At 49.7% G+C, this 13,603-nt stretch overlaps 1 protein-coding gene across 1 annotated transcript; it reads right to left on the bottom strand.

The window, feature by feature from the left end:
* Nucleotides 1–4,419: 4,419 nt before the first annotated feature.
* Nucleotides 4,420–8,443, bottom strand: LOC309587662 (serine/threonine-protein kinase PDIK1L-like; the record flags this gene model as incomplete). Its single annotated transcript, XM_082305988.1, has 3 exons — nucleotides 4,420–4,655; nucleotides 6,630–6,846; nucleotides 7,898–8,443. The coding sequence occupies 3 exons, from the start codon at nucleotides 8,441–8,443 to the stop codon at nucleotides 4,420–4,422; spliced, it is 999 nt and encodes a 332-aa protein (XP_082162114.1).
* Nucleotides 8,444–13,603: the final 5,160 nt, after the last annotated feature.

The raw sequence follows: 13,603 nt of genomic DNA on the forward strand, positions 1-13,603 counted from the left end.
TAAATTCAAAAGTCAAGTTTAATTTATCGATTTAAATGAATTTTTTTTTTTTATATGCTCCCACAACAGCTCTTTTCAGGGACCACTCCCACTGGGTAGCCCATTTATTCTCTGTTACGGGGACGGGGGTCAATTAATGCTTGTTTGTGCAAGACAAACGTATTTTATGGCCTGGAGGAGCAGGTGAGAAAATGCTGCGCTTCCCCAGGGAAGGCCAGTGGAGCCTCTGGATAAAGTCACGGCAGGAAGAAGGATCCCCTCCATGACTTAGGACACACTGCTTATAATACAGCGTCTTCCATATTGCAGCCACGATCTTCCTAGAGTAGGACAGGGGGAAGAAATATATTATTTATTTCTAACAGAAATAGATGTATTTCTGTCCTCTGCGTGGCGCAGAGGGGCTCCCCACGTTATCTTTCTTTTGGCAGTGTGTTCCTTTCCCACAAAAGGAAGCTGTCCCTGAAGGACACCATTTCACCTCTGCACAACAGCAGAGCATAGGAGGAACCTTTTCCAGGAGCTCCCAGCTCCTTAAGAAAAGCGAAGATCGGCAGTAGTTTACAGATACATTAAAATATTTTTTCAAACAGGGTGCAAATTAGACTCCCCATTTACCTGCCAAGATTCCAGTTCAGTCCTTTTCATTTCCCTTGTCAGAACAGCTGGCACAAGCAGCTAACACAGCAGGAAGCATGATTCCTTAAACTACTTTAAGTGTTAGTGACGCATACGTTCTAATCAAGAGTTGGCATCTTTAACATTCTTTGTATTTATTTTAAGAAAGCATTTTAGTTAATCTAAGCAAGAATATTCAAAAGCTACTGTGAAGAAAATACATTTTTGTTTCTGCTCAAACTTTTCAGAATAGACACTGAACACTTTGCCAGCTCATTCAGCAGACATCACTCACTTACGTGGCCCAGCAAGAGGGAGCAAAGAATTACACACAAAAATAAAAAAGCTCCAGTTAAACCTCGTAAAGACAAGTTCTCTGCCACGGACAAGCGACATGGCGTTATCAGGGAGAAGCCAGGGCTGGAAAGGCAGTATTGCGCGTTGCAACAGGGCAGAGAAGCCCGTCTCCAGGCGGTTTCGGCATGTTTCTTTGCCGTCTGTCGAAAGGGCAGCCGCAGGAGGGCAAGAAAAGGACGCCCAAGGGTTGCTTTAAAAAGAGCAAGTTCAAAAAACTCCTCTACGACTGTGCTGAGCGCGGACAGTCAAGGCCACCGCAGTTTTCACCTACGCTACTCGCTGCATAAAAGAACGCAAATATAAAACCACCGAAGGTTTGCATAAAAATAGATTTTTTTTTTTGTAGTTCTCCTCTTAAAATTACTGTACAAATAAATAAAAGGTTTTGTCCATTTAAATATAACCGTTCGGGAAAACTGGAAGCCGGCAAAGGTCTTCTGATCGACCCACTTATTCCAAAGGAAGGCAGAGTTGTTGTTCACCATCTCCGAGACCTCCAGATCACCACAGGACACGACACCTGCAAAGGAAACGCATCAAAATTACAAAATAAAATACTTCTTGGCGAGAGCGCTGGCCCATACCAAAGGTCCCCTGGCCCACTGTTCTGCCTCGGGGACATCGACAGCGTACAGGCGCTTAGGGAAGAGCGCAGGGCAGGTACGCAAGCAGGCTTTCCTCACTAAAAATCCCAGTTTTGAGCAATGTTTAACTTAAGGACTTCCTGAATCGCTGGTTATATCCCTATCCTTGTCTTTAAATTCATGAAAGAAAACTCATTTAGATGTTTTTCACACTGTTCTGAGGAGATTTAGTGTTTGGCTGCCCTAGACTGTAGAGTTCATTGCCCTGTGATAACAAAGCATTATGGGAAAAAAAAAAAAAAAAGTATCTCCCGTTTGATTTGAACTTGCTATCGGAGAATTTCTTCAGAAACACCTAGATTTAGCGTTGCGAGAAACCCTTTTCAGCTTCGGCGCTACTCCCGATTTTAGGTTAGGAAAGCCGGCTCTGAAATCGGTCTGTTTTCTGGACTGAAGCAAAAGAAAAAAAAATGGAATTGGTGTTTAAGACAACCCCATTTGAGAAAGGTGAGCTGGTTTTTGTGTCAGCCCACGCTAACGCAGCGGCTGACAGCGTTTTCAACAGCGTGAGACCAGCGCCTCGTGGCGAGGAGCGCTGTGCCACCAGTCATTGCTGCATCAACTCCGATTACATGCCAAAAGCAAGGACCGTAGGTATTCAGCTAGCTTCCTACCGAACAGGAACATCAAATAAATTAAGAGGATTGAGACAGACGGGGTTTTCAGGGTTATGTCCTGGCTGTGCTGGCGTTTTTCTTCTGCACCTAGCCTGCAAACCTATTTACCGTCGTGGTTTCATAATGAAAAAGGCAAGTCAACAGCAGTAAGCCTGACGCTGTGCTGCTGGAGCCTTTTTTTCCTCTTTATCCTTGCAAATTCCTCTATAGCAGGCTAACCGCTTCAGGGCTGGCCTGCCAACTAGTGGTACTGTTGCTATTACAGTATGCCAGGCCTCCTGTTTCAGGTGGGAGACCCCAGAACTGCAGATCCTACCAGATTAATCGAGTCGTTTTCGGCAATAAAACTGATTTTGCTAGATAAACAGAAGCGTTGGTCTCGTCCACTGGGATTTCAGGAAGGCGTTTGATGTAGTATCGCACAAGAAAGTATTAGACAGGCAGGAGAAGACTGGGATGAGTAAAAAGGAATACGTAAGGCAGTTAACCTGTCCCAAGGGAAAACTGAAATGGATCATTTGGAAAGGAAGAGGCTAGAGTAGAGTTTTATCAAGATTGGCACTGGAAACGGACCTGTTTAATTAATGCTTTCACTAACAGCCTTGGCACAATTAGAAGCGTGCCGATGACACAAAGCTGGAGGCATTACGGTTATAAAAAAGGATGAGGAAATATTCAGGGTCATTCACCGTTTCTTCTCACTGACAGGGACGAAACTCGGTAATGGAAAACATAAGGCCATGCATCTGTGAACAGAAGTAACTGCTGTAACCCAGAACGTTATTGATTTGAAGCAAGTCAAGTCAAAAAGGGCTTTAGGACACAAAGTAATTATGAGAGGATTAAGTGATAGAGATATGAAAGGAGAGAGATGCGATCCTGGAATACATCAGGAGGAATATTTCCAGGCTAGATCGTAAATGCCAGTGCTTTACAAGGACCTGAAGAGACTCGTCTGGAGTAAGCGCAGAAATTACTGGTGTATGGAGGAGCCAAGCTCGATGGAACCACCCAACCAACCTCCGACAGGAAGAAATGCTGCTAAGGTTACAACTGTCCTCTATAAAATAGTTCTGAATGGGCAAACACCCGGGAAGGAGAAGAACATTTTAAGCTAAAGGGCAAGTCTGTCACAAGATCAAGAGTGGTAAACTGATCAGAAACGCATCAGTGTTGCAAAGGACAAATGTCCTTAGCTATAAGGACAGCCAGATGCTCAGTCTCAGTGACAGCTGCAAAATCCTTTATTTCTATGATGCATTTATCAAATAAATTCTAGGATACGAAGCCCACGATAGCAGAAGACGGGACTTGAAAATCCTGGAAACTCCCTTCTGTATTTTCATTGCTCTGCTGAAAGACACGGGATCTGACAGACCGTCTCGAATTTTATGTTGGACGTTCAAACTTCCATCGCGGCAGGTACTACAGAGGCCATCCCGAACTCACAAGGATTAGGATCAATTTTTTTTTTCCCCCCCGCAAAGTGGGCACATGAAAACACCAGTCTCGCTGCAGGACTCAGCAAGACCACCAGACTTCCAGTCCAACCTTTTCCAAGACATTCTTCAAGGCCTTTACATGTTAAACAGTTCAGGACAGGAAGCTCCTCTATCGTCTGGCGCACCCAGCTCTGATACGCTCCGAGCACTAACACTGCTTTAATTAATAAAAAAAGAAAATCTGTCTTTACTCTGACAGTTCCTATCGTACCTGAATACCATATTTAAGATGCACCCCTACAAATACGCAGTAACTTTGCCCACTTTAGGTTTTATTTAGTTAGCAAATAGATTGTAAAAGCAACAAACACAAGCATGGGTAAATGCTGGAGTGATGGCAGAGATCTGCCCTCATTTGTGGAAACAGATGAGGTCTAGGGTAAAGGACAGGCTGGCCCAAATACAGGCAGCACAGCCAATTCCCTGAACAAACACCATTAAGGAAGCGAAACTTTCTCTGAGAGATGTACTTCAACCAAATTCCTTTTCCCAAACGTTTATCAAAGCCTTTTCTTCTTCTAGTGTGACTGTATCTTTCTATCGCTGAATTTTCAGAACTGCCACAGGTCACGTTTGATTTAGAGGGCTTTGGCCTGGAGGTCAATCACAAAAAATCCCCCGTAAACTCAGCCTAAATAGGGAGTAGCCTGGCAGAGACACTAACCTGAACGTCCTTCATCTCTACGAGACAGAGCGTTGACGCTTTTTGCCGTAGGAGATTTGCCTGATTCGGACTTCTAGCTGGAAGGCATCCAATCTTTCCTTTGGGTTAAAAGCCAGCATATCGTGCAGGAGCTTGCAGAGATCATCTGGCATGGACTTCTTGTTCTTCAGGGGAATTTGTAATTTCATGTTGGGATTCTCCAGCAACGCTTCTCCGAGGGGAATAAGCTCCTTGCCTTGGCAGATGTAAGTTCCTGGACACAGATTAGAAGGAGTCAGTTATACAGGTAGAGGGAAGTCTACACAAAACGCTGTTGTGCGCAGTACGGATAGACAACCTGGAAACTAAAACATCTGAAAGATTACCAGAAAGATCACTTATTAAGAGGCGACCGCCAAGTCAAATATTGGGAGAGGTTGTTATCAGAAGAGGCTTTTACTTTCACACAGTAATCAAGCTGTTGCACAAGGCTGTGTGCATAACCGTGCGTGGAACAGAGGGAGCAAGTTTAAGCACGGCGTGCTCCTCAAGCAGTTATACGGACCGTCGGCAGAGAAAACGGCCTGCTGAAATGAACTTCCTCCATTTTCCTCCGTTTCCCCCTACTAGCAGACTGGGAACCTCTAGAAGAGGGAGACAGACTGGGCTCGGCTGAGGGGACTTGAAAGAGTTAAACGCACAACTTATTTGCTCAGTTAGTCAAACAATTTTCAATTAAAATGACAGCATATGCCATTTACTGTTAGCCAACTTCTCCTCGGCAAGATTAAGGAAGGGAAATGTAAATTTGCTCCTGGTAATCTAAATAATTTCACCGGTTGTTGAAAATGATTAACCAGCTTCCAAAACAGACAGTAAAAACAGCTTTGCTCACTCAAACCGTTCTGCCCCTGCACCAGGCAAAGAATAAATGTTTCAAAGGCAGTGACCTGTCTGTGTATAGAAAAGGTTGGCCTTGCAAACTCCTTATCTCAAGTTGGCGGGTAGCTATTTTAATGAAATCTGTTCGTGCTTTGGTCTCAGCTGCAGCCATTTGCTTGTTTCTGTAGGCAGGAACTAAAACATTTGTCAATGTTTGGCATTTTAAAAAGAAATAAATAATAGAATTAGAACGGAGCCTACTTGAAGATGAAAAAAATTAAAGGGGTAGCACAATAGCTTCTCAAAGTTCCTCCGTGGAAATTCCTTTTAAGAATTTAAACATTTAAAAGAAAGACAGACAGGTATACTATGATCTCAGCGCCTGGGTAGACGTGTTCAGTTATTATGCTAATGTGCATGACTGGCATTCTCTCCTCTCGAGATGGATTTTCCAATGCAATACACTTTTCTGAAATCATTTAGTACAAAGTATTTCAAGCATGCCTATATGCGGGGGATTTGGAGGAAGGAGGAGGCGGGGAGGGAGGGAGAGCAGGCCATCGGAGGAGTCATCCCTGTGAGATCTTGCATCTCTAAACCGCGAGGAAGCTCAGCCAGATGGCAGCGAAGCTTATCTAAACATCCTTTCCCAGTTTATTATTTGGCTCCTTGGAACATCCTTTCAGCGCTCCGAGTGATCCCGTCCCTTGGTTATGCCAAGTCAAGCATACAAGCGAACCCATAAGCCCAATTCCAGAAAGATTTTGGTTTTAAGAGCATTAAAAGCATTTCTGAGCAAATGGAAGCACACAGATACTAACTCCTCCATGAAGAGCATTGCTGTAAGACAGACGCATCACCAACAGCTACAAGTTTTTTCTCTTACAATTCTTTAGTGACAATAAGGGCCAAATCCATTTTTGAAGAGCGTTCCTTAGGGTAAGGAAGGCCTGAGGGCGGAGAAGCCAGAAGTGATCTTTCCCTTAACCTTTCAGTCCCACAGAGTATTTCTGGCAGAAGGAATGATCTTCCAAACAAAATGATTTGTAAATATAAAAAGCATTCCCTCTGCCTTAGTGATATCTCTTCAAGACCTGGAAACCCTGCATGAGAAGCAACCAAATGAGGAGCAACGCATGCTGAACCAAAAGAACTTTCTTTGCAATTCTCTTAAAAACAAAACCCCAAAACACCCAAAAAAAACCCAACTTTGGGTTTCTTTGGGTTGCAAAGTCCTGGAAAAAGCCACATCCAAAGCATATATGCCACAGCGTTTGTAACTATGCCTGGGAAAAACACCTCTCAGAAGATCCCCACAGATCCAGAACGTCCACTGACAACAGGACAGCACCGATCCCATCCTCACCGAGCAACTCCTTCTCAGTATCCCCGTCTCGGAAGGTGATCCTCTCGACCATAGCCCAGAAAATGATCCCAAGGGCAAATATGTCAGCCTTGGCAGTGTAGTGACCTTCCCATACTTCTGGAGCCATGTAGAAGTTTGACCCGCAGGCAGAGGAGAAGCGATGCTGGTTCACGTTCCCTTTCCCCTGACACACCTTGCTGAGGCCAAAATCTGCTACCTGCAATGCATAAGAAAAGCAAAATAACTTATTCACAAATATCAAGTTTACATGCGCGTTTACAAACAGCGGCACAGCGAATTCCGCTCCGAAATCCACCCACAGCATGGCACTGACACTTGTGAAACAAAGAGCCGATGATTCCTGTTAGCTGTCCATTCGCCAACTCCTTTCCTGTTGTTTGTTCCCCTTCCTAAGGTGGGCAAACCTGGTATCTGTTCGTTATCTTTCTGTGAAGTTCATTCTGATTACATCTAATCGGGCATGAACATACCTTGAACGACATCTACGTCGTAGATCTACGGTAGGAGAGGCTCTTACTGTTCCCCAGTGAGCGCACCGAATCTCTTGCATTACCGTTATTATCCATGGTGATTAAGATGACATTGATTTAAACGTCCCTTGACTGCTCTACAGGTCCAAGTACAAACACCATTATTGATCCGAACGGTCAAGACGTGAATTATCTCCCAGGCACCGACCTGTAATTTTATGTCTAACTAGAGGAACCCTCAGGGTTGAAAGTTCAGGAGCAAGATGGCTCCCAGCTTTTCCAGCTCTCTGAAAAGCAGCTGTAGCACCAGACTGAAAGCCTGTACAAGGCAGCTAGCCAGCCTTCATCTCAAGCAGGGCATCAACCCGCGCGAAGACGTTCCCCGCCTCCCCTGAACGTCAATATGTGCTTGAGGCAGCAATATTGGAGCGCTGGCTGTTGTAACAGGCCAGTATGTTCTTAAAGTTTAAGGGCACGGAAAATATTGCTTCATTTTTGAGTGATCACGATCTCCCCGATTATCTAGCGTGCGGAAGTGAGGCAGCCCTGAACGGCTCCTCTCAACAGGATAGGGACGAAGAACGTTACAGAACCATCGTGATCTCTACTTCCTTCCAAGACGCCTAAAAAAAAAAGCCCACAACTGATAACAGATGTTCTGAGTACATTTATTACAAGCTGTGAGTATCACAAGACTTACCAAAAGACCATTCCAAAGCACGTGATGCATAAGCACGTAGATCACGTGCTTTTCACAGCAAAGTTTTATTCCCTTACCTTCACTATGGGACTTCCGCGTCTATGAGAAATCAAAATATTGTCAGATTTCAGGTCTCTGTGCACGATCTGGTTTCTGTGCAGGAAAGCCACGGCGCTGCTGAGCTGCCGCATGAAGCTGTTATTCAGCTGAGCATCGGGGCTGCGAGACAGCAGGTACTCGTTCATGTTGCCACCGTCGCAAAACTCCATCACAAACCACAGAAAGCAGGCGGATTTGGGATCCATGCACCTCCGCCCTTTCAGGCAGGTCTCAATGAGCAGCAAATGGCTGTCTGATTTCCTGTAACGATGACTAATTGGCTGAAAGACTTGGCCGTTCTGCAGGATACACTCCTCCAACTGGATCACGTTTTCATGTTGCCTCTGGATGCTCTGCAGGGCCCAGAACTCTTGCAGAGCCAGTTCTACATTTTCAGGCACGTTACAGTGCATCCTTTTAACAGCTACTTTGCTTCTAGTTTGATTAACGATGGCCTCGTAAACCACCCCATAGCTCCCTCGGCCCACTTCTCGAACGATGCTGTACTTGGCTTCCGTAGCCATCCCTCACTTCGGCCCAGTGAACAGCAAATCAGAGGAAAATACTTGAACTCATGGCAATCAGTCGTCACCTGCAGTAAAACCTTGGAAGAGAAGGGGATAAAAAGCTTAAAACTCTCCCAAACAAAGCAGCTTACCAATGATCAACCGCAAATACTTCCAACCGGTGTCAATTTTAGCGGTATATGCATCAGTATATGATGCAGCTGCATGAGGACCAGCAGCTAAAACGGGGTTTTAAGAGAAAACCTATATCCATGGTAACTTTGAGACATTATCAAGTACAATCCTGACTGCACAGTGGGATACAGCCACCTGGGAAGTGACATTGATTTGTCCACAGCAGATGAAGTTTAGTGAGAAAGAAAAAGAACGATGTAGACACGTTTCCTAAGCAGGGCAGGAAAGGAAGACAAGACCTCCTGGGTAACAGCTGAACTTACTGTTACCAGAATTGACTTTTAAAGAAATAAAGTTAGCCACAAGTGCCAGTTCGGCACTAGATCTTTCACCCTCACTTTCCCCCCTCCTAATTGTACTTATCCATCAATGGCTACATCATGTCCCTGCACTTCCACCACCAATTTTCTACCAGTCCTGATACTCCCCCTCTTTCTCCAGCTCAGCCTCTTCCAACCCCTTCACAAGCCTCACACTGCACTTCCCCTCCGCCTCAAGCTCCCTGTCCCACTCCCAGGCCACCTACCCCCGCTTGTTCTTCACTGCACTCTCTAGCACAGGCTCTCCCTGCGATTCTCATGGTTCCTCATTCAGTTCCCCCCAGCCCTATCCCCTAACAACCCCGCTCCCCTTTCAGCCCCTCATCTCACTCCTCCCTGCTCCAGTGCTCTTCAACGCCAGCCCATTTTGCTGTAATCAACACATAAATTCTTCTCTCCCAACCCAGTTTGTCTCTGCTTTCATGCCCCACGTGTTCCTTTCCCCATCCCCTTAATCCTTCCCCCTTCAAACCTCTCCCTTACTCCCTACCCCACCTCCCGCCGCCTTCAAAGCCCCCACTTCCCCCCAAATTCTTCTCCCTCCCCAAACCCCCAGTCCAGCTCCCCCAACCTAAGCCCCCTCTTCCCAGCCCACCCCAGCTTCCTTCTCCATCCCTCCCTCCCTCCTCCAGCTCCATCCCCCCGCTGTGCTCCTTCCCCAAACCTTTCCCCTTCCCACCCAGCCCTCCCAACCCTCTCCCACCCTATTCCCCACTCTCCAGCCCTCGGCCCCCCACTCCTCTCCAAAGCAGCCCCCACCAAAGCCCAAACCCCGACCACTGTAGCCCAGCCCCGCCCCATGGCATGACCACACCCCCTCCCCGCGCCCAGCCCCGCCCCCTTCCCATCTCCACCCCCCCATCCCCTTCCCCCATCCCCTCCATCCCCTTCCCCCATCCCCCATCCCCTTCCCCCATCCCCCATCCCCCATCCCCTTCCCCCATCCCCCATCCCCTTCCCCCATCCCCCCATCCTCTTTTCTCATCCCCCCCAGCCCCTCCCCCAGCCTCTTCCCTCATCCCCTCCCCCAGCCCCTTCCCCACCTCCGCCATCTCCTCAGGCCCAGCCCTTCCCCACTGCTCGCCTAAGACCCCTGCCCCACCTCGGGCCCCTTCCCCACCTCCCCTGCCGCCTTCCCCACCTCCACCTCAGGCCCACCTCTCTCCACCATCTCAACTAAGACCCCCTCGGCCACCTCAGGCCCCTGCCCCACCCCCAGCCCCTGCCCCCTTCCACCATCTCCTCAGGCCCAGCTCCTCCCCATTTCTTGTCTAAGACTCCTTCCCTGCCCCACCTCAGACCCCTTCCCCACCCCTCCAGCCCCAAGTCCTCCCCCTCAGCCCCTTTTTCCCCACCTCCACCACCTCTTCAGGCCCAGTTCTTCCCAGTACCTGGCCCAAGACCCCCGCCCCGCCTCAGGGCCCCTGCTCCCTTCCCCGCCAGCCCCTCAGGCCCGGCTCCCTCCCGCCTCCACTCGCCTCAGCCCCTGCCCCAGCCGTTCCCACAGCCCGGCGCTCCCCGCTTCTCCTCACCGCCGCCGCCGCCCGCTCGCGCTCGGCCCCACCGCCGCAACCGCAATTCCCGCCACCGCCGCGCAGCCCCGCCCCCTGGCCGCAGCCGGCCAACCAGAAGGCAGGAGGCGCGGGCGAACCAATCACAAGTCAGCGATGGGGAGGAGTGAAGCCGCCGCCGGACCAATCGGCGAACGCTTCGCCTTCCTCGGTTCAAGCAGCCCCGGCAGGGAAGTTCTGCGCCTGCGCGGTGGTGGCGGAGAGAGGGGAAACTACAAGTCCCAGCAGCCTCTGCGGCGGAAGACGGGTGCCCGCTTAGGACAAACCTCCGCAAAACTCCGCGTGTGGGCCGGCGTGGCGAGGGGCACTGGGCGCCGCAGCGGGGGCTGTGTCCTCCCCGTCCGTCCGTCCCTCCGTCCGTCCGTCCGTCCGTCTGTCTGTCCCCTTGTCCCGGCGGTGGTTAGCGAAGCAATTGCACAACGCAAAGAAATGCAGCCGCTTCCCTGCCTTCGCTTCCTACCTCTGATTTGGCCTGGATGGTTAACAAAAAAATGAAATAACTACCATTTTTTGGAAACTTTTGGTAGGTACCCAGAGGGTCCAGAGCCCAAAGCAGGGTCCTGGTGCAGCCCCCCGAGACACGGTGCCATCAAACGCCTTGAAAAGAGCAGGAGAGGGATGTGCCCGCATCCCGGAGCATCATCTGGGGGATCGAGCATCATCTGGGGGATTGAGCATCATTTGGGGGATGGAGCGTCATTTGGGGGATGGAGCGTCATTTGGGGGTCACCCCGAACTGCGGGTCACCCCCTCGTCCTCAGCCCTGGCTCGGGGTCCGGACCGTGCCTCTGAGGAGGAGGAGGACGGGGTTTCACCAGGGGCAGGCTCATTTCCAGCTCATTTCTCTTAGTTTGCAGCGGTTTCAGGCAGTGGAAACGCGCCGGTTCAGTCGGGTTTCTTATTTCCCTCTGTGTTGCGGCCGGGAGAGAAAATCAGGTGTGCACGGGGGTTTCCCCACCGCACCCGCAAAAATGAACAAAACAAACCATTTTTTAATGTCCCGATTTCACTGAAAAATGGAGCCATTTACTGATATTTTAATTTTACAGAGAGCGACTGGATTTGGTTGCTGTGAATTTCTTGGCAGGGGGGTTTCAGACCATCCCACATTTTGTTCCCACTCCCGTTAAACTCTGCCTGGCCACGTTTCCCAACTAAAATACAATTTCAGGAAGTGTCTGGAGATATCCGTGTCCTAAATAAGCCCTTAGCACTGATGGGGCCAGGAGGAAGGACCAGCAAAAGGCAGCTGGGACCATCTCCATCCCAGCAATGAGGGCTACTGTGGTCCCCTGGTGAGAAACCACGCAAGATGTCCACCCTGGTTGCACTTGCATCAGGAATTGCAACCGAATAAAACCCCACAGTGGTCCCACACGTCACCCTGGGACGTCCCAGAGATGGGACCCAGGCTTGCAGCTGGGTGCCAGCCCCGAGGACCAGCGCATTCCGGTCCTCCGGCGTTCATCAGCAAGGCTGGGGAGGTTTCCCCCGTGGCCGACTTCTGCGTGGCCATCACACCCCCTCGAGATGGGTTTTAATAACATCCAGCACTCCTGGTATGAAATAAAACCACAGCATCCGTCTGAAATATTTCCTTGCATCTTAAAAAGAAGGAGCCAGACCCAGGGATGCGGCATCACCCCCCCGGGGCACATCAGCCCCAAATCCTGGCTCCACACGGAGATGCTCCGGAGAGGATGAGCCCAGTGGGATGTCGGATACCACCCCATCACCTTCCCAGCCATGCCCGGCTGCCGGGGAGGGTTTTAATTGCCTTCGCTGGATTTTTATTCCGTTGTTATCACGGCAGCATCCTTCAGCTGCCGCGATGTCCCGCAGCGAGGAGCCCGTGGCTCATCCCTCCTCCTCGCCCCTTCCAGCCGCCCATCTGCTTGCTGCATTTCTGTATTTTATCCTGGAAAAAAGTAATTTTTGTATTAACTTTACTTCCCGGGGAGGCTTTTGCAGACCTGTAGCATGTCTGCCCCGAGCTGCCTCTTTCCCCATCTCTCGTGGGGGGACCACCCCATCCTTCCCACCCCTTGCCCAGCATCGTCCAGAAACCCGCTCCTGCTATTAGGGATAATTGTTATTTTTATATTGGGGTTAAAAAAATAATAAAGCATCAAGATAACTGGTGGTGCGGGCGGTCTGTCCTTCCTCACCTGCGCAGCATCCAGCACCGGCTCCCCTTCGCTCCTGCAAACGCATCATCCCATGCGTCGGGGTGTTGGGGGGGAATATTTTAATGGAGGAATCTAAATAAATAAAGATAAAATAAATCAAAGCCCTGAATGTTAAACAGCGGGCCCGCTGGGACAGTTTGGACTCTATTAAAAAGCGCTGCACATTCCTCCGGTGACTCAGAGGTTTTATGCGCTAAAGACGACAGTGATGTAGCAGTTTTTCTTTCACAAAGCACCAAATGCTGGGGTTTGGGGGTTATGTTTTGGCGCATCGTGGTTTAGCAGGTACCAGCCCAGGCTCCTTGCTGGGAGGATGCTGGGACCCGCACTGGGAACGACGAGGCGAGCGGAGGGTGCGAGGCTGGTCGGCTGGGCTGCACTGATGAGCGGCAGGAGAGATTTAGTTGCTGCTGAGCAAAGAGATCCCTTAGAGTTAATTTTTTTTTTTATTGATTGCTGAACCTGTTTCATTAAACTTCAAGATCTTTTTCCCCGGCGTGAGCCCGGCCGGAGGCAGCGCGAGCGTTTGGAGCTGCGGAAGGATGGATGCGTGCGGGTGCTTTGGGCTCAGAGCCCTCCTCCGCTCGCTCTCGGATGGGATCATCGGCATCTCAAAACCCAAATCCTGCCCCAAACCCCCCCCCAGGGCATCTGTGCTGGTATTTCTGGGTTGGTAGCGGCTCCGTCTCGGCGCCTATAGACATCGCAGTGTCTATAAGTGATGGCAATCTCCTAGGGAAGCTGATTGCTAATTATCTCCCCTCCCAGGGAAAGCTGCTCCATCGCCGCCAGATGTTACCCATCAACATCTGCGGGGGGGCGCAGGGGGTCCGGCTACCAGCAGGGACGAAGCTGCATCCTCATCCCGCGTCCAGCAGAGGATGGCACGGGATGGGGACGCAA

The sequence above is a fragment of the Platalea leucorodia genome, assembly GCF_965183815.1.
Source record: "Platalea leucorodia genome assembly, chromosome: 3".
Classification (NCBI taxonomy): domain Eukaryota; kingdom Metazoa; phylum Chordata; class Aves; order Pelecaniformes; family Threskiornithidae; genus Platalea; species Platalea leucorodia.